The 26,770-nt window shown below is 45.1% G+C and overlaps 1 protein-coding gene across 1 annotated transcript; it reads left to right on the top strand.

Moving 5' to 3' along the window:
- The first annotated feature begins 5,702 nt into the window (after window positions 1–5,702).
- kctd3 (potassium channel tetramerization domain containing 3) lies at window positions 5,703–26,471 on the top strand. Its single transcript, XM_048227850.1, has 18 exons — window positions 5,703–6,114; window positions 7,484–7,537; window positions 8,100–8,145; window positions 8,425–8,498; window positions 8,630–8,688; window positions 9,392–9,472; window positions 9,791–9,955; window positions 11,560–11,650; window positions 11,811–12,001; window positions 13,092–13,207; window positions 14,661–14,748; window positions 16,024–16,140; window positions 17,010–17,180; window positions 17,617–17,772; window positions 18,221–18,317; window positions 18,648–18,847; window positions 19,319–19,457; window positions 22,545–26,471. The coding sequence occupies exons 1-18, from the start codon at window positions 6,044–6,046 to the stop codon at window positions 23,167–23,169; spliced, it is 2,541 nt and encodes an 846-aa protein (XP_048083807.1). The 5' UTR covers window positions 5,703–6,043; the 3' UTR covers window positions 23,170–26,471.
- Window positions 26,472–26,770: the final 299 nt, after the last annotated feature.

Below are 26,770 nucleotides of genomic sequence, written 5' to 3' on the forward strand. Positions count from 1 at the left end.
TGGTCTTTTTTTCTTCTGGTGCAGTGTTTTTATAACACTCTTTTTGTTTGTTTTTTATTCCTTATTTTTAACATTAAGTCTAAGGGTCACATGTGTTCACTGTCACTGCTCAAATGACTCATCACATAGACATTACTATACAGAGTGTTCATAGTCATCACCACCCCAGCAAAGTTTGAACATGATTTAATGTCCCTTGCGCTGAGCACACCAATATATAAGTCACATTTGTGTGTGTGTGTGTGTGTGTGTGTGTGTGTGATTAACATCCCTTCCCTAAGACATAATGGCAGCAGCTTCTGAAACGCATCCAGCCCAGAACCAGAACCAGACCTCCTCTGGCCTCCATTTTGTTTCTTCACAGAGTGATCTGCACACACGGAGTGATCTGCGTCAGATAGATCTGAACACGGAGTGATCTGCGTCAGATAGATCTGAACACTGAGGCGATGGTCAAGAGGATAGATCTTAACACTGAGGCGATGGGCAAGATGATAGATCTGAACACTGCAGGCGATGGTCAAGAGTATCACTTGAGTCGGATAGATCTGAACACTGAGGAGATGGTCAAGAGTATCACTTGAGTTGGATAGATCTGAACACTGAGGAGATGGTCAAGAGTATCACTTGAGTTGGATAGATCTGAACACTGAGGCGATGGGCAAGAGGATAGATCTGAACACTGCAGGGGATGGGCAAGAGGATAGATCTGAACACTGCAGGGGATGGTCAAGAGTATCACTTGAGTCGGATAGCTCTGAACACTGCAGGTGATGGTCAAAAGTAGCACTTGAGGTAGCACTTGAGTCGAATAGATCTGAACTCTGAGGCGATGGTCAAGAGTATCACTTGAGTCCAACAGTCCGACAGCTGCACTGTGGTGATGGCCTCTGACAAGGAAGGGACACGTAAGCAGGAAGTCAAATGGCACTAATTAGGTGAAGCCTGGCTCTGCTGTCCAGCTCAGCAGATTTACCCACTGATGTGTTCACCACACGAAGGGGGTGGGTGGTATAGAAGTGATGGTTTGTGTGTGTATGTGTGTGTGGGGGTGTTTTATATCTGCCGCATGTGTGTTGGGCTGGGGGGAGGAGAAATTCTGCACCTACATTTTTGTCAGGGTCAATGGGTGCTTACAGTTATACCGCTCTCTCTACACACACACACACACACACACACACACAATACATAATGTAATGTTAGAAAGACTGCGAGTTTGCAGTATTGTCTGACTGGCCAACACATCTCCCATTACCATCCGTGTGTAACTCATCCTCCGTGTGTTGGGAATACTGCAGCTCTGTGTCATCGTGTTTGCTCTTTGGTTTGCCTGGTAAGTGAGTCAGAGTGGAGTCGTCAGCGCTGCTCAGTGCTGCTGGAACTCTATAGTTATCGACGGATATTGACAGCTCGCTCCTACTGACACATAATCAGGATCATGTGTTCTGCTTGCTCAACACTCAACAGCTCATTCCTGCATGCATGGAGTTTCACTCCTCCAGAAACAGCTGTGATGAACACACACACTCACACGCACACGCACACACACACACACTACCGTGAGGAACACAAATTGTCACACCCAACAGCTTGGGAGGAGAGTTGCTAATCTCAGCTGCCTCGCTCAGGTTCACTGGGTATAGGGTGGTGAATGGGCGCCCTCTGGTGGTGATATTACTACACAGCAGAGTCTCCTCAATTATTCTCTCTTGACCAAGAAGTAGACTAGTCACTGTTGAATAGTGTTAAGGCTGAATATTGTAGGTTTTTTTTTTTTTCAAAAATGTAGCTTTACAGCTGATTTTATACATTAAAAATAGATGTTGATTGTTTAAACTGCATATATGATGGAACAAACTTGTGACTTGCTTAAATAAGTAAAAATGGTCTGTGGTATAGGCCTGTAGTATAGTACTGACAGTACTATAGTACTGTCACATTATTGCAAGTAGTGTGACAAATTTAAACAATGTTGTGCAGCTGTAGCAACACTTAGAGACATGGACATTTAAAGATTCGGAACGGCAGCACAACGGTAATTTATTCAGTGGAGTGGCAGTAAAAAATTGCATTTGCTGCGGTGCATGAGTGATGACTTTCCTTCAGAAGGCTGGAGGATTTATTGTTATGAAACAGCGCCCGTCTTTGTGTAAGTGCCTCTCTCTCTCTCTCTCAGAGCTCTCAGATGTCCCTCTTAGTTTGAGTTGAAATATCAGCTCTGACTGAATGAGCACATGCCATGGACCTCACACACCGTCCCGACACAATCCGACTCTGAGACGGTTCTGGCCCAGAGCAGGAGTAGATGAGGTCCGTATCCGAAGCAGAACCAGAACTGCGCCAGAATCAGCTGGTCTCTGCAAGGTGCTGTTAGAAATTTTAGGAGAAATGTATTAGCCATGGGAGCCAGGCTGAATTTACCCCCTGTTAAGGCCTCAATTAAGCCACAACAAAGATAATGGAAGTGAGGCGTGCGTAGCATACAGGTTTATGAAGGTTTATTTACTTAGATTCAAAAGTGGGTTGGACAGGAGCAGGTCAGTAGTCAGTGGTGTTGTTGGTGTGTTGTAAATGAGGGAGATCTGCTGTATGTGTTGTAATGAGGGAGATCTGCTGTGTGTGTGTTGCATGTTCAGAAGGCAAAAAAGTCTCATGATGTCACGGAGCAGCCGCCTTTAAAAGCCTGTGGCGTGCACACCTGCGTGCCGGCATACCGCAGCAGTCCTAAGGAGCCGGCCACTCCCACAAGCGCACCTGAACAGGGGAGACAAACAAGAAACAAAGAACTGGCCTAGCGAGCCGTCACAAGCCCGCACACAAAATTTGAGTTTGGGAATTCAGTCTGGGGGGTATTCCAAGTATGTGGTTTAGTTATAAACCTGGGTAAGTTAACTCAGAGTAAGTGGCCAAACCTCCTACAACAAGAGCCATATGGCATTGTTTTGTTAGCTCTTCTATAAGGACGTTTACCACCTACTCTGATTTAACTTACCCAGGTTTGTCACTAAACCATGTACTTGGAATACCCCCTTGGAGTCGCTCCATTGAGAAGTCTCTATGCTCGAACAAGCTGTGTTCGGGCCAATCAAATCATTTGGGCTACAGCAAGCTGGAAAATTAAGCTATTAGCCCAACTTAGAAATAATGATGTTGGTAATAATGTTTTGTCATTAAGGTGTGGTCATTAAAGTCTGTAGGGGCATTCTCAATTAGTGCAGGACTCAATTAGTGCAGGACTCTTACTTATGCATTTAGCTGACATTTTTATAAAGTGACACACAGATACCAATTGCTGGGGCCAGTTTCCCTGGAGAGCAGCTCTTGGGGTTTAGTGCCTTGCTCAGGGACAGAGTGGCAGCCAGGAATCGAACGCCTGGCCTTTTGTGACTAGCCAATTTCCTAAGCCATTACACTACCACAGGCTCTTGGAATCACCCTAGAAACCCCCCCCACCACCCACCCACTCAGCACCCCAGACTGTTGACTCTGCACCCCTGACTGAGGGGCTGTCTACACAACGCTGTTTTTTTTAAAACCGGTGAATTTTTTTACCGGTTGCGCCTTGCGTGTACACGACGCCGGCAGTTTAGGAGACTGTAACCGATAGTTTTTGTAACCGGGTTCCGAATTGGGGATGAGCTGTTAGAGGGACTGTGTGTGCAGCACAAAACAAGGAAGTATTTGTAAATTCCACAGAGCCTTTATAGTCTTGCCACAGAAAAATAATAATAATATAAAAAAAATATATTTCCCTACAGCCACAGATGAGATGAACCCAGATTGTCCTCTGTACCTACACTACAAAAAATTATATCTTACCAAGTGTTCTTATATGAAGATAAAAAGTTATTTAGTATACTTAAATACTTACTTTGAGCTTTCTAATAAGATTATTTGACTTAAAATAATTAAAAATCTTATTAAATTAAGACATAAAAACAAGTACATTTATCTGCCAGTGGATTAAGTAAATGTATCTTAATTCAAGGACAGAGTCTTAAATGTAGTACCACGGTTGAGGCAGTCTGCCATGATATAGGGCTGAGCGAGGCTGGGGAGTTGGGTAAGACCGGATGCTCCAGCAGGATTCTGACTCAGTGTGGTCAGCTGGGTCTGCTCATCGTTACGGCCCGCCCCGCCGCCATCCACCGCAGCGAATCATCTGAACCACTTAGCATCGAGAGCACATTCTGGCCTTTTACTCTGACATTGACAGATAGAGCATGGCAAGGCATGGCTGAGAAAATGCATTTGCAGCGTAGCATAGTGGCTAAGGAGCTGGGCTAGCACACAGTAGCTGGAAAAGTTGTGGGTTCAATTCCTGGCTTCCACTGTTGTGCCCTTGAGCAAGGCACTTAACCCCAAGTTGCTCTGGGGACAATGCAATCCCTTATAATATAGTTAACATATGTAAATCACTTTGGATTAAAAGTGTCTGAATAAATAAATACATAAAAAAAAACAAAGTGGTTTAGGCATGACAGAGCAACAAAGTTAAAAGATTAACATTTACGTTTGATATTTCAACTCAAGAAAAATCAACAAAGAGTACAGCTATAGGCTACACAACATATGAGGGAGTAGCCTAGCCTATAATGCAAAACAAAGTTGATGTAAATTTGATTGCAGTTAAATATATGTATCATTTATCAGTTTAAATATATTTACCATAAACATCAACAAATAAATTAGGCTACTCTTTTGTAAATGGTAAATGATCTAGGTCTCTAATCACATCGTGATGGAGTGATGGGACAGAATAGCCTAATGGGAGCACTTACAAGGATTCAAGGATACAAGGAAGTTTATTGTCACATGCATATAGTTACTGGAAGTAAGAAATGCAGTGAAATTATGTTGGGGGGGGGGGTAAAAAGTGCAGTAGAAGAAGGGTTTAGTAGATTAAGTGGCAAGGGCTGCATAAGAAAGGTGAGGGAGGATTGGAATTGGGGCACCAACAAGGAGCACCCAAGGGGCAAGGAAAAACTCCCTTACCAAGGAAGAAACCTTGGGCAGATCCACGGCTCAAGGGGCTAACCCAACTGCCAGGGTCTTGTGTGTGTGTTGGGGGATGACAGGGGAGATGGGATAGTGTGCTGTGTATGTGGGGAGAGGGCAGTGTGCAAAATGTGTGTTGGAGAAGCTTCCTCATGAGACAATGTGCTGTGTATTGGGGGACAGTGTGCTGTATGTTGGGGATGTGTGTTGGAGAAGCTTCCTGATGAAATAATGTGCTGTGTATGTAGGGGGGCATTGCTGTGTAAGTATGGTGAAGTGGTGTTTGGCTCCTTTTAAACTAAAACAAGCCAAAGACACAATTTAGCCTACTTCAGTAATCTAATTGTTTACCACTATGATTGCAGGCAAACACAACACAACATACAAATGTCTGATTCAAGATAGGCCACCTGAATCAAAACAGTAAATAAAACGCTTGCAGGAAGAACACAGTTTCTTTGTTTTAACAGTAAACAGTTACACATTTCTTTAATCTCTTCCAATCAATCCGATGCCATTGTTTACAATGAATCACCATACTGTTACCCTCGGATTAAGCCGACTTCCCAGTTGGATTCCAGGGAAGAGACGAGACGCGAGACGGGAGAGCTGTCTAGCCTACTCGAAATGCAAGGCGGGGCTACGGCCATGAGAAAGGAATGACGTTGCCGGATTGGCTGCTACTCCAGACCTTAGCATCGCTGCTCACAAGGCTAGCAGCCTCCACCCCAACGCCAAGAAACAGCGAAGGGGATTCTCAAGACCCTCTCATTACCCACGTATATCTATCCGGTCTTTAGTTAACATCAATAGGGACAGATTCCAGATATGACGAGAGAGTGTTTACAAGCTGTGTACTCATAGCCCGCCGTTGCGAGACAGCGGTGTTTCGATGCAGGAGTGAGGCGTAGTGTTTTCATGGGGGCGGCGGTGGTGGGTCGAGAAGAAAAATCCGAGTAAGTAACGTCCGAGAAGCTGGATACATAAACAAACTGGATACTAATTGACAGAATCGACCGTGTCACTCGATGAGGAGATAAACAACATGGCAGGGGTTTGCAACAGTGTTACACCTGGGATGGGAGAAATTATTCAACTTAACGTCGGCGGAACGAGGTGAGTGTTGTGCGCAATTCTCGTGTTTTCTTACAGTGTAATGAAGCTGGTTGCTAGCCTACATTATCCTTGCGTATGGAAGTCCTTGACCACACGATGGACATAGCCACAGGCCCTTACAAATGTAGCTTACTGAACTGGTCTGGTCTGTGTCGGGACTGTAGGCTACGGACTCCCTCCCTGTCCCTGTCCCGTTCAGGGAAAACATGTTACCATTTGTCGCAAGTTTACCAAGTCACCTGAATTTCTGAAACTATTTGGGATTTAAGATAACAGTGGTGGTCATATTTGAAGAAATGTGTAGCCTTCAACACCAATAACTCATGGCTTTACATTTTCTTCTGACACGTGGTTTTGTTATTGACATAACATGCAATTCATGACTGTTCCCCTCAAACAAGTAGCCTAGGCTATAACCTAGGCTACTTTAGGCGTGTTTGGCTGCAAATAACAGCTTGGTATTATTCCCTCAGTTTAATCACAAATGCGTCAAAATATGCAGGATTAGCGTCAAATGCGGATTTAACTCAGGGCCCACATAGCTAGCTTTCGGACAGCCTATGACCCCTATGACAAGAGATAACGTTACTGTCAAATGTTTTAAACCCTGTCCTGTTCAGCACTCTCCTTATGCAAAAATCCTCATGGATACTTAGCTGGGTTCACAATGGAAACATTCATCAGCATTTCACAAACAAGTTCACCAAATGTCACGTTGACCGTTGTGAACTAAATAGTCTGGTCAGTATTAATATGCTGACAGTTTAGCTCGGCTCCGTTTTGAAGTTTCTCTTAAACCTGCATGGCAACCATCCAGCGATGAAAAGGGCAATCGAAAGTAAATTTATGACAGGGATGAGGTAATGCCATTGCTGCATGCGGAGCAGAGATAACCCGCTGCCCGGCCCTCCTGTGTAGCCTACCAGAAGCCGCGTCGGATGACCATTCTCTTACTCGGATTAAACCACAGAGAATGGATCCCACACGATACATCACCATAAACATGAATGATCTGTCTGTCTGCTGCCAGCGCCTCAGCTCACATGCTCTGTGGTCATAATGACCGCTGTAGAAATGTTGACATACAACCCCATGCAAAGAGATTGGGTTAACCCAGCTTAACTGTATGAGAGAGGGAGGAGACCACATTTTTATTGCATCACTGTAATAATACGCTGTGATGGATGGTTATGTCATCCACTCTCCTTAACCTTAACCACATATGTCCTAAAAGCATAGTTGTGGTTGACCAGGATTGTACACTGCACTGAAGAAGACACACATGAAGAAATAATCTAATGTGTGAGAAAAAAACAACAACTGTTTGTCATTTACCATGACAACTTACACACATTCCTGTCATCTCCAGGTTTAGCACCTCCAGACAGACCCTTATGTGGATTCCAGACTCTTTCTTCTCAAGGTACCCCTCACCACACTCTCTCTCTCTCACACACACACACACACACAGGTGTCATTAACATGGTAGTGTCTTTGTGTATTTTTCTCTGTAATGTGACATGTTTGTACTGTAAAGAATGGCTCAGAGGAAGTGGCACAAGACCAATGCTGCCACATGTTTAGCCTCCACTCTCCCGCACTAAATCCTCCTTCGGATGAGACGTTAAACCGAGGTCCTGACTCATTGGTCATTAAAGATCCCATGGCACTTATCGCAAAGAGTAGGGGGTTCCCCCCAGTGTCCTGGCTAAATTCCTAACCTGGCTCGTTTAATCTGGCCTCCTGATCATCCCGCAATGTGATTGTCATTTGTTCATTCCTTCACTCTCCACCTCAAGCTGGTGTGTGGTAAGCGTTCTGGCGCATAATGGCTGCCATGCATCACCCAGGTGGGTTCTACACATTGGTGGTGGTTAATGAGGTTCCCCACTTCACTGTAAAAGCACTATGGATGTCTTGATCATGCGCTGTATAAAGTTGTTGTTGTTGTTGTTCTAACTGTGTGTTGTGTTGTTGTCTTGCAGTTTGCTCAGTGGGCGAATCTCAACTCTGAGGGACGAAACTGGAGCTGTGAGTACTGATCCAATATGGACACCCATCTACCTAACGTCACGTTCTCTGATACAACGACTTACACACCCCCTCATACTTTACGTTTGTCTGATCAGCATTCGTATTGGTGTTAGATACTTTATTGATCCCCAGGGGCAATTCAAGGTCACAGTAGCATACAGACAACACACACACACACATTCACTAACAGCAGAAAGTAATTAAAAGTATATAATATAAAAAAATAATATAAAAAAGTATATAATATAAAAAAAACAACTAAATTTTCTCTTGCAGATATTTATTGACAGGGACCCAACAGTGTTTGCACCGATTCTGAACTTTCTGCGGACGAAGGAATTGGACTTGCGGTAGAGTAACCACTGTTGCATTTTAATATATATTTTTAAATAGGTTCACTTCTTCATATGTCTTTTTTTACATTCACTTTCACTACATTAGATTAGTGTAACTCAGTTGAGCTCTTGATGTTCTCTCATAGGGGGGTGAATATAAACGTCCTACGGCATGAAGCTGAGTTTTACGGGATAACCCCGTTAGGTAAGGGCACCTCTCGAGACTTCACTCTGTCTGACTCTCTCAGCCTGACTGCAGACATGGTGTAACGACTTTCACTTTGGTTGTATCAGCGATTACAGGCCCAAAAAAGGCCCAAGCATAAATGATCATGTTCATCTAATCTTTCCTAACGATCCGCTAGCTGCCCACCCCATAAGCAGGCCGTCAAAAAAACACGTCTCTGTAGGCAGCCTACACTCTGAGATCTGTACACAAAAACAGTTGCTACCAACAAGGGTTGGCACCCACTCAAAGGCAAAATAAAGTGTTCCAACCAATAACCGACGAGATGCGCGTTAAGGAGAGTTTCAATTGCACGGGAGGGAGGGGGAGGGAGTAGCGAGCTAGCTCTCTGTTTTGTTTGAACGTCAACAGAAGTGACGTTACCCCGCCATCGCTGATACAACCTTAAAAGAACCTTTTGGGAAATTAGCTTATTTACCGCATTAGATAAGAGGATACATACCCTTCTCTTCTCTGTGCTTGCAATAACCCAGTTTGAAACCGTTAGCCTAGCTTAGCATAATTCACTGGAAGTGAATTACACCAGTTAGCCGATAGCTCCCTCTTAGCTATATGCTAACTGGTGTAACCCGCTTCCAGTTTAATTATGCCAAGCTAGGAGTTTATTAGTTGGCACGTGGTTTGTTGTTGATGTTGTTGTTTCCTTGTTGCCATGGCGCAGTGCGGCGACTGTTGCTGTGTGAGGAACTGGAGCGGTCGTCGTGTGGCAGTGTTCTGTTTCACGGATACCTGCCGCCTCCAGGTACACCCCATAATGCACCTCTCTGCCAAAGATTCAGTCTTGTGAGCACACACATGCACACAGACTCCGAGTCTATTTAGCCAAGTGAGCTCACACGATTACTCACTGTCTGTTACTATTATTCACTTACTCAGTACTCTGTGCTGTCACCACATACACACCTGTCCCTGTCCTTTAAATGTTCTGAGTACACACACACACACACACACCACACCTGCCAGCAGCTGTTGAGTGGGGTATGGTATATCCCCTGTGTGTGTGTGTGTGTGTGTGTGTGTGTGTGTGTGTGTGTGTGTGTGTGTGTGTGTGTGTGTGTAGCAATCCCGGCGCGTAAGAGCAGCAGTGTTGGGGCATCGGCAGCAGCTGTAGGGGCCCCAGAGGAGCGGTCGGGGCCCGGGGGGGCGGAGGGAGGGTTCCCCCCCAGACCCACCAGACATCCAGGCCTGCCGGGACCCTCAGGGGCAGACGCAACCCAGCGACTAGGTGAGGACACGCACACACACAGACACACACACACACACACACACACACAGACACAGACACAGACACAGACACAGACACAGACACAGACACAGACACACACAAGTGTCACAGCAACTTTAGGTGAGAGGACGTACACAAGCACCACAGTAACTATGTGAGGTGTGTATAGGGAGGGACACACACACACACTAACACACAACACTCGACTCCGTTTCGTGCAGATGAAAATGAGATAGGCTTCTGAACAACACATTCAGTAGTTTTAGGCTTTTAGGGTCTGTACTACTGAATTGGCATTCAGACTATAGGGCCGTTCACACCAAGAACGATAACTACAAGAATAACAACAAAAAAGTATCGCTCTAGCTGATATGATTTTGAGATTGATAAAACGCTGACTGTAAATCAGAATCCATTTGCTGGAGGGCATGTTGGAGGCAGCATGTTGGGGCAGCCGTGGCCTACTGGTTAGCGCTTCGAACCTGTAACCGGGTTGCCGGTTCGAACCCCGACCAGTAGGCTGAAGTGCCCTTGAGCAAGACACCTAACCCCTCACTGCTCCCTGAGCGCCGCTGTTGTTGCAGGCAGCTCACTGCGCTGGGATTAGTGTGTGCTTCACCTCACTGTGTGTACACTGTGTGCTGTGTTTGTTTCAGTAATTCACAGATTGGGATCAAAAGAGTATATATACTTATACTACTTACTTATTTTGCATAGTGAAGTGCTGAGAGTGAGTGCTGTTACTATGGTCAGTTCATGAGGCTATCAGGGACCAGACATGTCCACTGTGTTAGTCACTTGGCTTTGTTAGGGCAGCAGCAGAGCTGCAGCAAGGGATTGTGGGAAAAGAGGAGAGGGAGGGTTTGTGTTTGTGTGTGTGTGTGTGTGTGTGTGTGTGTGTGTATGAGTGACTGTGTGTGTGTGTGTATGAGTGTGTGTGTGTGTGTGTGTGTGTGTGTGTGTGTATGTGTTTGTGTGTATATGAGTGTGTGTGTGTGTGTGTGTGTTTGTGTGTATATGAGTGAGTGTGTGTATATGAGTGTGTGTGTGTGTGTGTGTGTATGTGTTTGTGTGTATATGAGTGAGTGTGTGTGCATGTGTGTGAGTGTATAAGTGACCAGTGAAAGGCCTTTTATGTGGAACTGAGATGCTCTCTTTGTGAGGCCTACAGAGATGCATTACTCAAGTCATGTGAGGATGGAGATGAGGGAAGCACACAGCAGCCAATGAGAAATGAGAGAATGGAAAAAATAGCCAATCTAAATCTTCATTTAGTTGGCTAAATGAAATAACAACCAATTAGAGTCCTTGATGTCTCTTTGATATAATTTCTGTTAGTCATCAGAACGGATGTGGTGCATTTCGGAGTCAAATGTTTCAGACTGATGAGTACTGCATGTAGACTGCATGTGTATTGCACCAAAACAGAAGCAATGTTCATGCTACACACTGATTCATTTCACAACCTTTTAGGTTTCATGGGAGTCATGTTTAAAGTCTCATCCAATACATTTCCAGGGAACAGCAGCATATATGTACATACAGTTTATGGAAATGACCAAATGGACAGACTGAGTTTGCGTGTGACTGTTTTGTTTTGTCAGGCTCTCCCGTTGATCCGAGAAAGGTGCTGATTGTTGCTGGCCACCATAACTGGATCGTTGTTGCCTACGCACATTTCGTCATATGTTACAGGTTTGGTCACCCCATTTAGTTCTACATCTGATTCATTAGAAATGAGTTCAGTAGATATGTTAGTTTGTGTAAATGCATGTGGCTTTTGTTTATCTGTGAAATGTGTTTATGTATGTGTATGTATGTGTGTGTGTGTGTGTGTGTGTGTGTGTGTATTTAGGATCAAGGAGTCGTCAGGTTGGCAGCAGGTGTTCTCAAGCCCGTACCTGGACTGGCCAATCGAGCGTGTGGCTTTGAATGCTAAGGTGGTGGGTGGTCCCCATGGCGACAAAGACAAGATGGTAGCAGCTGCTTCAGAGAGCAGCATCATTCTATGGAGCATCCAGGATGGGGGGAACGGGAATGAGATAGGTGTGTGTGTGTCTGTGTGTCTGTGTGTCTGTGTCTGTGTGTGTGTTTGTGTGTCTTTTACAACGGTTGTGTGTGAATCACAATGCCTTTTAGTTGAGATTTAACACAGCTGCCACTTATGGAAGGCTTTCTAGCACGCCAACTGGTGTCTTGGCAATACAGTTGGTGATATTGGACTGTGAAAGTTGTGTGTGTGTGTTTTTCACACTTAAATGAAGTGGTCTGGGCCAGAGCACAGAAGTGTGTGTAGTGTGCATAGCCAAGGCGGTTTGTTGGGACACGTGGGCTTATCTGTCCTTCATATGGAAATTCATTTGAAATTGAAAAACATGCTTCAGACAGCTGCATTATTGCTTGTGTCTGTGTGAAATGCAGTCTATTTTATGATGTATCAAATATCATATAAAAAGCACTGCATAAGCTCTAGCTGGCTATCAGTTGACCGGGAACTTGTCAACCGTTTCAATTGCATACTTACAGTGCAGTTGTACACTCCTAGGGTAAAACAAGCTGCAATGTGTGAATAGATCTTAGCAGTTTCACATCACTGGTCCTGACTTCAACAGTCACCATAGCCAGGAATTGAATTACATCATTATAGTGCTAATCTAATACCTTACATGGTCTGCCTTACTGTGTGCATTGCACAGGCATAAGAAACCCCACAGCTAATCAGCTAATCCCTCGGTTTTGTGTTGATAATCCTGGATGGACTACTCACACATCTCTACACATGTTACTGCTGTGCTTGTAGAAAAACCAGTAGCCTGAGAGTGTTTGCTTCTGGCTCTAACCCATGTTGTGTGTAAGTGTGTGCTATGTGTTTTTGGGGTGCGTTCAGGTGTGTTGAGTCTGGGGGTACCCATGGACTAATGCGTGCTCAGTGTTTCCCACAAAATGTAATTGTATTTGTGGTGGTAGGTGAAGGGGGGGTGGGGAGTGTTGAGCAAACATTTTGGGGTGTATATAATCTGTGCTGTGTGTTTTGGGGTGTATATAATCTGTGCTGTGTGTTTTGGGGTGTATGTAACACATGCTGTGTGTTTTGGGGTGTATGTAATCCGTGCTGTGTGTTTTGGGGTGTGTTTAGGTGTGTTCAGTCTGGGGGTACCTGTGGACTCTCTCTTCTTCATTGGGAGTCAGCTGGTGGCCACCAGCCACACGGGGAAAGTCGGGGTGTGGAACGCCGTCACTCAGCACTGGCAGGTACGCCCCCAACCTCTCCACCAATCAGAGGACTACGTCTGAACCATCAGCAGGGATTAGATTTGGACTAAAATGCACTACAATACATTTAGACTGGAGATGCTGTTGAAATTGGAGCTTATTTGGTTGAAGCAATATGCTATTAAAAGACAAGGCTTTAGATACTTCAACTTTAAAGGCCATTCACACCAAGAATGCTAACGATATCTATAACAATAATGGAAAAAAAGTATCACTCTAGCTAATATAAACGTCCATACATTAACTATAACAATAACAACATGAAAAACATTATTATTAGGAATCACAAGTGAGAACGATAACAAGCCGACAGCCAATGAGAATCCATCAAAGTTTAGACATCACATTCATTAACGCGAGGGGGGACTTTCTTTTATGCTGGTCAGTGTGGATGCTCATATTGTTATAGTTGCGGTCATCTCTTTCATATCGGTCCTGGTGTGTACAGCCCTTTAGTGTTTTCCGCATGTAGGACTGTGAGGTAAAATCTGATCTAATGTAAATCAAACTGATTATATATTTAAGTGAACTGAATAGTGCGAAATGATGTTAAACTCATTGTTAAAATGTAAACTTGTTAAAGGGGAACTTGGCAACTATTTCAACGTAATAAACCCATTTAGAAATCATTTGGATGGTTAAATGACCTGTTCCGGTGAAAATGGCGACTTTCTCCATTTCGCCCTAGCGTCCCCAGGCGGAAAACCAACCTTGCAACATTGAGACTACCGTCCGGAAGAGAAGTGAGAAACAAGAAACTTGTTTTAAATCGTGTTTCTTACCTTGTAACATCCACATAGTTCTGCCAAACTTATGCTAACCGTTCGCTAGCTTGTAAACAAATCCATGTGCTTTATCGTTACCTTTTCCCGCAGTTTGAAATAGCATAATGCACAATTTCTCCAGCAGATGGGGAAATCCTGCCAAGTTCCCCTTTAAATTAAATTGTAAACTCATGTTAAAACGTTGCAATAAGAGTGGGATGGAAGTACGTAGTGTCGTTAAGAAAGGCACTGGGCAGTGAGCATGTCCGCAAGCTTGCTTGCTGCTTGGTATTTCTCCTGACCACAGACACTGACAGCTGGATGGTGAGCTCTGTGAGCGGCAGACACAGCTGACTGAATGGGTCAGTGAGCTACAGTCACAGGTGGTCTGGTGATCTGTGGCAAGGACATTGACCTCTGTGTGCCTCCCAGATGACCTCTGATCCCTGTTCCTGTGTGTGTGTGTGTGTTGTATGTGTATGTTTGTATATGTGTGTGTATGTGTGCATGTGTCTCTGTGTGTGTGTGTATGTTGTATGTGTCTGTTTGTATGTGTGTGTGCGTATGCGTGCATGTGTCTCTGTGTGTGTGTGTGTGTATGTTGTATGTGTCTGTTTGTGTGTGTGTGTGCGTATGTGTGCATATGTCTCTGTGTGTGTGTGTCTCAGGTGCAGGACGTGGTGCCCATCACCAGCTGTGACACGGCCGGCTCCTTCCTGCTGCTGGGCTGCAATAACGGCTCCATCTACTACATCGGTGAGAGCTCAGCTCTGAGATCTCCCCCCTCTGTTCCCATAGCAGTCTCTCAGATCTCCCCCATAGCTGCCTCCAGTCCAGCAGGGAGTACAACAAAAGAGAAGATAGGCAGGAGTGGAAAAACAGTGGAAAACGTAAAAAAAATTCATGCATAGATGAACATACCGTAGTCAGGAATATTAGGAACATCTTGGAGGAACAAGTCTTCTGCAGGCTGTAGAAAGTGCACTGTTTCTTTAAACAAAGCTCTGGTATGTTTAATGTGTGTGTGTGTGTGTGTGTGTGTGTGTGTGTGTGTGTGTGTGTGTGTGTGTGTATATACAAAGTGTCCAGACCTTGACCTTAGAGATAAAGCAGAGGGAACTATTAGAGGCGGAGTTGGCTATCTACAGTATGTAAACTTTGGCTAGCCACAAACATCATTTGCATTGAATAACATGAAGTCATTGTGTAGACAAGAAGCAATGCTGGGAACTGACCCTCTGATCATGCAACCTAATGACAGGACAGCTGTAAGATTTATATAACCCAGCTGTCTCGGTTTGATCAAGGGGGGGGGGGGGATTAAATTGCCTTGGGCAGTTATAAACAGCTATTAGCGCTGTATTTTTACCCTCACTATTGTCATCAGAGTCTGTTTGTCTATGTGAATGTATTTGCTCATACAACTGATTTACTTCAAATGGTCAGACAAGGTAGAGGGTCACCATGTCTCGGCCCTGTTATATATGACCTTTGACCCTGTGTTGTGCCTTCAAGACTAGTAGGGCAGCTATGTGAGGATGTGTTGTGCCTTCAAGACTAGTAGCATAGGTATGTGAGGATGTGTTGTGCCTAGAACTGGTATTAAGAAAGAACTAAGGCTGGGAAATGTCCAGCTGCCACGTGATTCTCTGCTAATGAGCTAATCATACTGAATGAATAATGCAGCACACCCCCAGGTGGCTTAGGAGTAAATTGGCTGGACGTTACAGAAGTACAGATCAATTTAAAGTACCGGTACTCTTTGTCCCATCTGGTCTCTATCACCTGTGGTCTCTGCCCTTCATGGAGTGGGTGGAAGTCTTATTAAGGTCTTTAAAATCTTAATAAGGCCTTCAGAGTCTTAATAAGGTCTTCAGAGTCTTAATAACTGATTTCTACATTTAACAGTTATATTCAGCTTAGATTTATTAACACTACTGCTGTGAGTGTAGGTTTCTATGGGATGTGTTTTGTCACAGCTGCCTGTCCTGAGTCTGTGTGTGTGTGTGTGTGTGTGTTTGTGTGTGTTAGACATGCAGAAGTTTCCTCTGCGGATGAAGGATAATGATCTGCTGGTGACGGAGCTCTACCACGACCCCTCGAACGACGCCATCACTGCCCTCAGTGTCTACCTCACCCCAAAGACCAGTGAGTGGCTCTACCCGTCTCCTCCTCCTCCTCCTCCCCTCATCCATCTCTCCTCCCCTCATCCACCCATCTCTCCTCTCCTCCTCCCCCCATCTCCTCCTCTCCTCATCTACCCATCTCTCCTCCCCTCATCCACCCATCTCCTCCTCTCCTCACCCACCCATCTCTCCTCTCCTCCTCCCCCCATCTCCTCCTCTCCTCCTCCCCTCACCCACCTCTCCTCTCCTTCTCCTTTCATCCACCCATCTCTCCTCTCCTCAATTCATCTCTCCTTTCCTCATCCACCCATCTCTCCTCTCCTCAATTCATCTCTCCTTTCCTCATCCTCCCAGCTCTCCTCTCCTCATTCTTCTCCTCACCTCATCCATCCATCTCTGTTAAGGGGAACTAGATTGAGATATGTGTGTGTGTGTGTATACTTGTGTGCTGTAGTTTTGAGTGGTAACTGGATTGATATAGCACATCTCTCTCCTGTGTGTGTGTGTGTGTATTTGTGTGCTGTAGTTTTGAGTGGTAACTGGATTGATATAGCACATCTCTCTCCTGTGTGTGTGTGTGTATTTGTGTGCTGTAGTTGTGAGTGGTAACTGGATTGATATAGCGCATCTCTCTCCTGTGTGTGTGTGTGTGTGTATTTGTGTGCTGTAGTTTTGAGTGGTAACTGGATTGATATAGCGCATCTCTCTCCTGTGTGTGTGTGTGTGTATTTGTGTGCTGTAGTTTTGAGTGGTAACTGGATTGATATAGCGCATCTCTCTCCTGTGTGTGTGTGTGTGTGTATTTGTGTGCTGTAGTTTTGAGTGGTAACTGGATTGATATAGCACATCTCTCTCCCTGTGTGTGTGTGTGTGTGTGTGTGTGTTGTGCAGGTGTGAGCGGTAACTGGATTGAGATTGCGTACGGGACCAGCTCTGGAGCGGTGCGTGTGATCGTCCAGCACCCCGAGACGGTGGGCTCGGGGCCCCAACTCTTCCAAACCTTCACTGTCCATCGCAGCCCCGTCACCAAGATCATGCTCTCCGAGAAACACCTGGTGTCAGGTGAGCCCCGCTGGCCAAGGTGCTGATGGGAAAATCTAAGATGACCAGTGCTAGACCTGGGTCATGGATGTGTTTTTATTAGTGAGACTAAAACTTGTTTTAGTAAAGGCTACTTTTTTTCATGTAACGTAACAATGATGCTAGATTTCCTTTGGCGATGTGATTACGTGCCAGAATGTTGGTTCTTGTGAGGATATGTTTTTTTTTTATGTAAGGCAGAGAGAGCCAGAAAACAATTATTTCATACATTTTTAATACAGGACCATAAACGTAAAACCAATGAACAATGACAATGAACTTGACTTATACAATATTGCTCAAAATTCTAAATGAGTAAAAAAAAAAAAAAAAATCTAAATCATTCTTTAAACACTGTTTATAAATGCGTGTGTGTGTGTGTGTGTTGGGTTTGTGTGTTGGGTGTGTGTGTGATCAGTGTGTGCTGACAACAACCACGTGCGCACCTGGACGGTGACGCGCTTCCGGGGGATGATCTCCACCCAGCCGGGCTCCACACCTCTGGCCTCCTTTAAGATCCTCTCCCTGGAGGAGGCTGAGAGCCACAACAGCTACTCCGCAGGAAATGACGTCGGTAAGCAGGAAGGGGCGAGGGAAGACGCAGATGGGGCATGACCGTTAAGGCATTACAATGAGAGGGGGACAGATAAGGGGACGGCAGCAAAGATCAAATTAGCCAGAGAAGCTACACTGTATTTTAAGAAAAGGTATAAGTGTGGCCACAGTTCGGCTGTGGCATGGAGGGAGGGGTTATGCATATGTGCTAATGTGGACAGACAGTATCCAAACATGGAGTATAGTGTGTGATGGTGTGTACAGTAGTATAGTGTGTGATGGTGTGTACAGTAGTACAGTAGTATAGTGTGTGATGGTGTGAATGTGTACAGTAGTAAAGTGTGTGATTGTGTGTACAGTAGTACAGTAGTATAGTGTGTGATGGTGTGTATAGTTGTACAGTTTGTGATTGTGTGCACAGTGGTATTTTGGTATAGTGTGTGATGGAACTGCTGTTACTCCCACAGGCCCGTTTGGAGAGAGAGATGACCAGCAGGTCTTTATCCAGAAGGTCATCCCCATCACCAACAAACTCTTTGTGCGCCTCTCCTCCACTGGAAAAAGGTACACTGTGTGTGTGTGTACACGTTCTAACAGTATCCAATATCTATCCCATCCTTTCTAGTTTGCATCATTTATGAGGATACTTTTGTGGGCTACTTGTACTGTTAAATGAACGCAAACACACACATACACAAAGGAGCGTTTAGTGAGTGTGTGTGTGTTGACATTTATCTAGATAGATAGATACTTTATTGATCCCCTGTGCATCATATGTGGACCTATGTCCCTATATGTACTGATCTGGTCTGTCTGTGTTTCTGCGTTTGTGTATGTGTGTGTATGTGCATGTGTGTATATACACGTGTGTGTGTGTGTGTGTGTGTGGGTCAGGATCTGTGAGGTGCAGTCGGTTGATGGCACCACCATCACCTGCTTCACGGTGCGAGAGTGTGAAGGCTCCAGCCGCATGGGCTCGCGGCCGCGCCGCTACCTCTTCACCGGACAAGCCAACGGCAGCATCCAGATGTGGGATCTCACCACCGCTATGGACATGGTCAACAAGGCCGACGACAGGGCCCAGAGAGAGACCGGTCAGTCACACACACACACACACCACTGCTGCCGTAGACATTGTTGACAAGGGCTATGACAGCCAGGAGAGAGAGAGGTCAGTCACATACACACACACACACACACACACCACTGCTGCCATGGACATTGTTGACAAGGGCTATGACAGTCAGGAGAGATACTGGTCAGTCACACACGCACATTTTTTAATTTGCATAAAACACTGTCCAGCGGTTTACACACAATGTGGGAAATTACTGAATTCCATTACCAGAGTTGATCAACTCTCATTCTGTAATCCAGCTAATTCAGCAGGTCTGCGTTCCATTACCAGAGTTGATAAACTCTCATTCTGTAATCCAGCTAATGCAGCAGGTCTGCGTTCCAATACCAGAGTTGATAAACTCTCATTCTGTAATCCAGCTAATGCAGCAGGTCTGCGTTTCATTCTCTGAAATCTTATTCCTTCCTCCTTTTTTCATGATGGACAGAAGTGGGAGGTCCGACAGAGGAGGAGCTTCTGAAGCTGCTGGACCAATGTGACCTCAGCACATCTCGCTGTGCCACACCCAACATAAGCCCCGCCCCCTCCGTGCTGCAGCCCAATCGGCTTCGAGAGTCCTGCTCCAGGTGAGAGCTCTGCCCCACCACACGGGCCAATCACAGCTCAGCTAGGACAGCTACAGTCAGCTACAGGGAGAGAACCTGGCTTTCTAACTAAGGTCAATCCTATGAGTGATGACAACTAAACAGAAAATCATGTGACTTGTATAAATATGTGTAAATGACTTTGAATGTGTTCGATGTAAGCCTGTCTCAATAATTATGTTGTTGACTTATCGCACAATAGGAAAATATCGACAATGACTCAGTATTGCCTGAACTCTGTGTTTACATTCACGTAATTGGGCTTTATCATATTTGTTTAAGAAGATAAATATGAATGTGCATTTCTACATCTCTGGGTTAGATTGCACTGGTGAAGAGTGTGTGTGTGTGTGTGTGTGTATGATTCTTAGTGCTCACACATTTAAGGGCCGTTCACACCAGGAAAGATAACTATAAAGATATTAGCATCCACACTTACCAAGAGCGGTATATTTTTGCCGTTATCGTTCCTGGTGTGAATGGCCCTTTAGAATGCCCTGGTGAAGAGCCTCTCTCTCTGTGTGTGTGTGTGTGTGTAATTATTAGTGCCCAGACAAACATTTAGAATGTCTCACTACTAGCCTCTGTAGAGAGAAGCTGTTGCCTGATAAAGAGCTGCAGTCTGACCTGGGCACTTGCAACTGGCTTTGCTGACCATGCTGAAATGGCGAGATGCTCCGACTCCTCTGGCGCTGTTTAAGTGCTGCTGAGGAACTGCACTTGGGATGAGATTAGCATTAACGCTTAAAGGTGTACCGTCTCTGGCGCTGTTTAAGTGCTGCTGAGGAACCGCACTTGGGGTCCCTAGTGGCCTTATAGTGCAGACTGCACTCTCAGATGAGATTAGCATTAACGCTTAAAGTTGTACTGTCACACCGGTGTGATGGGAATGTTGGAAAATGAACGTTGTAAAGAGTATCAGGGTTCATTGAATTCAACATAGAATTTTAGAACCTTCAATTGTTGCGGAACGGAATCTTAAGTTAGAATGTTGAAACACCCACACCTTTAAGGGTGAAGAGTGTGATGTCTTCACGGAAGTATAGAGTGGTGAAGTCCCGCCCCTTCTACTTCCGGTCCATGGGACCTATCTTTCAAAAAATTATGAACGGGAGTTAATGGAGAGATAACAATTATTTTTTGGTCCAGTTTGAATTGTGCCACAAATTTCACATATGATGTGTGTGAATTTAAAAGATAATTTTTCACGTCAAGAAAGTACTGTTGTTCGATAGACTTCAAAAGTTATGTTGGTTTTGTGCGAATCCACTCAGTGGACTACATCTCTCGTCTCGAATGATGTACGTCACCAACATAATGAAACGATAAGAGCTAGTTAACGGTTGCATCTTGCTGCCTGCTATGTCACTTAACAGTAATGTAAAGTCTATGGAGGAATACAACTTACCTGATGTGTTTAATCCTCTGACTCATGGTATTTTCTTCGGCAAGGAAAGCCCAATTAAGACCTGTTGCTGGTATGCTTGTACAATCTAGTGTGGCTGTGAATGAGCTAACGTCACTAGCGCGACTGATGGGTTTGTAGTCGTTGGAATTACGATCTTTCACAATGTTGTAATTCAATAGTTACGAAACAAACTGCAAATGTCTTTACATGAAAAATTGTCTTTAAAATTGACAAACATCATATGGGTAATTCAAGGCACAAGTCAACCGGGACCAGAAAATAATTTCTTTTTCGCCATAGACTGCCGTTCAAATTTTTTTGAAAGATGGGTCCCATGGAGGCAAACGGAAGGGGCGGGACTTCACCACTCTATTCCGTAAGAGTCCGGAAGTGTCACGTAGCGTTTCCATGACGGCAGAATCACTGGATCTAAACAAACTTTCGAAGTGGCTTAATTAGCATTGAATGTAGACATATGGCATCATTTCTAGCTAATACATTGTTTTAGATGTAGGCTATAGCCATTTAAACTTGTTTCACCTGCTAGGCAGCAGCTTAGCCACATAACACGGATTCCCTGGCAGGTGTAATAGTAAGAAACAAAATTCCAGCGGATATTTCACGTCTTCTCAAAGACTGGCGGCTGTTAAGAGTGACGTTTTTTGCCAAAAAAAATAAAGCCAAAACACGTCCGTGAATTTAAAGATTTAACCGCATGCTGTGAAGTTACATGCAGGTCTCTTTTACGGAGGAAACCCATGTTAAAACTAGAATGTAATGCCAGAGGAATTGCAATAGTGGATGGAAAGCTGCTAAAGTTGGTGGGGAAATTCCTGGAAAAAAAACCCCATTAAATCACTTGATCTTTGAGTTCATAGGGGATTAAAAATGGTAAAAAGCTCATTTCCCCCCCATAGACTTGAATGGCTGTGATGTCATAATGGCCTAAAGCCAGCTGCGCTCGTTAAGCTCCCAGAGTAGTTCCCGGGCAAATTAGAACACTGGCACAGGTGTCACCTGTGAATCAAACTGTCTCAGCTTCTAATGCATACAATCTGGTGCTCCCTAAAACTACACATCCTGTTTAAGTGTTTCCGTTGTGTCAATAAAAGTCACAGCCATATCTCATGCTTTGCGCATTATATCTCCAGAACGGTTTGACACATATGCTTCAAATTTGTACAAGTGTTTGTATGGACTCAAAGATGAAGTGAGTTGATGTTGGAGGTCAAAGGTCAAGTCAATGAACACTCTAAGTGCGATATCTCAAGAATGCCTTGACATACATGCCTGAAATTTGGTATGAGTATTTGTATGGATTCAAAGATGAAGTGAATTGATGTTGGAGGTCAAATGTCAAGGTCAAAAAAACACCTTGAGTGTTATATCTCAAGAACTTTGACGACAAGGTCTTTTGGCACGAGGGTTTGTATGAACTCAAAGATTAAGAGATTTATTGGTTTTTTTTCCAGGAATTTCCCCACCAACATTAAGCCAGCAGCTTCCCATCCACTATTGTGATTCCTCTGGCATTACATTCTAGTTTGTTTATGTGTGTGTGTGTGTGTGTGTGTGTGTGTGTGTGTGTGTGTGTGTGTGTGTGTGTTTGTGTCTGTGTGTGTGTGTGTGTGTGTGTGTGTGTGTGTGTGTGTGCCCTATAGCCTCCAGCTGCAGGAGCCCATCCCAGAGACGGCCACCTACGGGGCACTGCGTCCGTACCGAGAGAGCCCCCTGCTGGCCAGAGCGCGCCGCACCGAGAGCTTCCACGGCTACCGAGACTTCCAGAGCTTCAGCCTGGGACGCAGCCTGCTGGAGCCTGACGGACAGGCCGACGAGCCCAGACACTCCACCTCCGAGAGCAGCGGGGAGGAGGGCGCCTCCGACCGCAGGAGTGGAGGAGCAGGCGGAGGTCTGGAGAGCTGGTGGGGGAGGGCCAGTGAGGGCCAGGCGGAGGGGGGGAGGTCGGCTCCGGACAGCCCCGGGCTGGGAGACGTCCGGAGGAAGGTGCAGGTGGAGGAGGAGGGCGCTTCGGCGTCAGCCGGGGCAGGGGGGTCGGAGAGCCGGGCGGAGGGCAAGAAGAGGGGGGCGTTTGATGGGGGGTTTCTGGGGCGGAAGAGGGCACCCCCGGTGCCCCATCTGTCCTCTCTGCCCCCTGGGGGCGCCTCGGAGGCTGGTGGGGGCAGCGACTCGTCCTCCAGCACTGCATCGCCCTCCCCCACCAAGATGGCCACCTCCCCGCGCCACCGCAAAGGCACGGAGACCTCCAGCCAGGAGTACAGCCTGTGAGAGGTCTCCTCACGTCCCCCGAGGCGTCCGACATTATACCTGACCAACCCCTGTGACCCCTAACCCCAAATCCCCCAGTCACCTTACAGCTGGAATGACCCGCTCCCCCGTCCCAGAGTGAAGTAGCACCTACCCATCTCAGATGAGAGACCTTGCTGTTGGAGATGGAGCTACACAGAGTGGTCTTCATCTGGGGTTGCAGACGCAAGCGTTACTTCCATGACTTGTCTCTGGGTAAGGCTCTCCTTGTCGGCTTCAGTGAGGTATGAGGTGGTGTTCCCTCCTCCACATTGTTTATTTTGTGTTTTGTGTAAGCAGCCAGATTCCAACTGCACACACTAATGCCTTGGCATACGTAATGTTTTATTTTGTTTTGTTTTTTAAGAGTGGGATCATCATATACAAACGTTTGTTGTGTTGGGTAAGCCATACCTCTGTTGGCATGGTAACAGCTGATGTTTTCTTTCTTGGAGCCATTATCCTCGAGCTGAGTCCTAAAAGCTCCTTGTTTACATGCATGCTCGTGTCAGCTGTTCAACTGGAATAGTTTGTCTCCTTGGTTACTCCCGAATGATTACGAGGATAAACTGATTAACATTATTACCTCGCTGAACTGACCTAAAATAGTGATGTGTTCCTCTGTGTCACTTCTCCATGGTCCCAAAAAGTTGGGTCACTTGAAGCATGGCAGGCATGTTTGGACAAGAGCCAAAATGGACAATGCTAGTTCTCCGCCTTTATTAGAGTTGTGCGTCATCTTTTGCACTCGCATTACTTTGCAGCCATGCTGGCTCGCCAGAGATAGAAATTTAAACGTTTCTTTTTTTATTTAGAGAATCACAAACACTATTTTTTCTTACCTTAACATGTCTAACTTAAAACAAAGGGAATTCCTTTACATTGTAATGTTTGAAAACTATTTAGTGCCTTCGACCACGATAATAATTTAAGTCTTATATTGATTTAGGAAAATAATCGAACCAAAGTTAATATGATGACAGCCCCCCCCCTCCTCGCTGTCTTGGGTGGTTAAATCAACACTATGGAAATGAACGGTGTGTACAAACCTTTACTCATTATGCAACTTCAGCACCATGTAACCAGGACCTGTCTTGGTAACTATGTCAGTTTGACATTATGCATCTCTTTTCAATGCTTTGTACCGTTGACTTGTTTTGAACATATGACGCTGTGTGTTTTTCACTCCACCATTGCATTTGCACTTCATGTGAATAAGCAACAGAGAGGAGAGGTGAGGAGAGGAGAGACTCACTATAGGATGATGAGGAAATATTCAGAGACCATAACTCGTTGCGTCGATCGACTCCCACATGGCAGCCGATTGTGGGACACATCGGGCTGAGATGCGGCTTAGTCTCGGCTCAGTTCTGGCCCACAGTCGGCTGTCACCTGGTTGTCCGTCTGTCCGTCACTCACTTTTCTCTGTCTCAGCCATATGCAGTCAACTCATGTTTACAAGCTATATGAAAAAAAAAATTGTACAGACTCTATTTATGTTGCTCGGCATATCTTATATATATATATATATATATTATGATAAGTAATGGATGATATTATGTCATATTATCATGTCACTAACTAGCATTAGCGTATGCTGTGCGCGCATGTAAGACAGAGCACTGAGTTAAGCCTTTGCAAAACATGAAGCAGAAGAACACTATGAAGAAAGTACACTACGTGAGTGTAGCACTGAGTAGTATGCATCAGTAGTAGTATACTTTAGCCGTAGTATGCTTTCCCCACACTAACTAGACAGAGCCAGTGTCTGACCAGGGCTCGTATAGTTTGGTGGTCTATGGGAGGCCTGATTGTGATGATCGTTTTCCCCCACCATTTCCTGTGTCATCACATCCTCTGCCAACAGCCCCGATAGTACCACGCTGCGATGCTCAAAACCGCAACCCCAGGGGATTGTGGGATACTGATGAATGGGCGCGCTGCACCTCTGTGATGGCGCTACAGATGGGCTGGCTCTGGCATCACCCTGCGGCCCAGCTCAGATGCACACACACACACAGTCTATTTCACACACACACACACACACACCTGCAGTGCCGCACCCACACTCTTAGGAGCCAGGATCTGTCAGCACATTAAACGCCCATCTCACGCCCTGCAGCTGGGCACCTGTGTGTGTGTGTGTGTGTGAGTTTGTGAGTGAGCCTGCCAGCTCCTGTTCAGTGTGTGCGGGTGTGTGACATGGCAGAAAGATAATTACCAGCTTCCAGAGTTGATTTATGAGTTAACCAGCATCAGTGGCAGTGTGAGATCTGCGTAAAGACACTGAGGGCAAACTTCACACACACACAGATAGATAGACAGACAGAAAGACACACACACTCTCACATAGTTGTGTGTAGCTAATGAGTCTTCAACATGGTCACTTTCCCTGAAGCCCAAAACCCCAGCAGACAGCCCTCTAAACAGCCTGGCTCTCCTCTATGGCTTTGAGTGCAGTATTAGTGTGGGGGAAGCCGCGACACAAATGAAACGGTTCCCGTGAACCCTTGCAGAGGACAAACTGAACTTACTCTAAGAATATTCTCACCCTAGTTGCGATTATCACGTGCGTCACGGTGAGACTGATTTGAGAACAGTGCTCCTCTGTGATGCTTCATGGACGTACACTATGAACACAGATATATAGCTGCTTTCACTGACATATCACAGGAATTCAGCACTGTTACCCACAATGCCAAGCGTGTTTGTAGCTTTGCATAGATAGCGGCTCCATACAGACGAATAAGTATGAGAGAAGAATAGCTAACGAGTTTTTAGCTAACGAGACTTCTTATGAAAGAAGAATAGCTAATGAGTTGCATTTAATTCACAGGCTGCGATATGAAATAACTGTTTTCATGTTTGTTTATTTAATGGTTTGACCAAGGTAATGTAGTTTTGGCAGTTTAGACAGTCACAGCAAGAATGTAGAATATATGGAGTCTGATGCACCTTGAAAAGACACTGATATGAAGTTATATAAAGAAAGAAAAAGAGAAGAAAAAAAAGAACTAATGATGAATTAATAATGAACTAATGTCTTTGCTGTTCTCTGTGTTTGGTCAAAGTGTGTTGGATTTATGATCGATACTTAAGTCATGAGTATTCTGAGATCCTGCACGGAAGGCTAATGGCCATATCAATGGTACGCCAGCTCTACTGTAGGTGAATGTGGTACCTGAATCTCCTGAGTAAAATCTATACCTCACAGTAGCGCTCTCACCTTTCTGTAACCTCTGTATGGGCACAAAAGAAAACAAGACCAACATGTCATTAAACAATACGTCTCAGTGTTTTCCTTTAATCTGCTGTTAACACAAACACCACCACGGTACAGGAATTCCTCAACTCTGCATGGTCCACTAGTATATGTTACACGTCCTGCCACAGAGAGAGAGAGAGAGAGAGAGAGAGAGAGAGAGAGAGAGAGAGACTCTGATAGACAAGCACATAGCATTTCGGTTTGACATGTACAGCGAGTCAGATCACATTCTAAACCCTCTAGCAGGGGCTTATTACAGAGTGTTTGTGCTGTCTGTGTAAAAAGTCTAAGTCTAGGAGGAAACTTACATTGGCCATA

This window comes from Alosa alosa, chromosome 19, assembly GCF_017589495.1.
Source record: "Alosa alosa isolate M-15738 ecotype Scorff River chromosome 19, AALO_Geno_1.1, whole genome shotgun sequence".
Lineage (NCBI taxonomy): Eukaryota > Metazoa > Chordata > Actinopteri > Clupeiformes > Clupeidae > Alosa > Alosa alosa.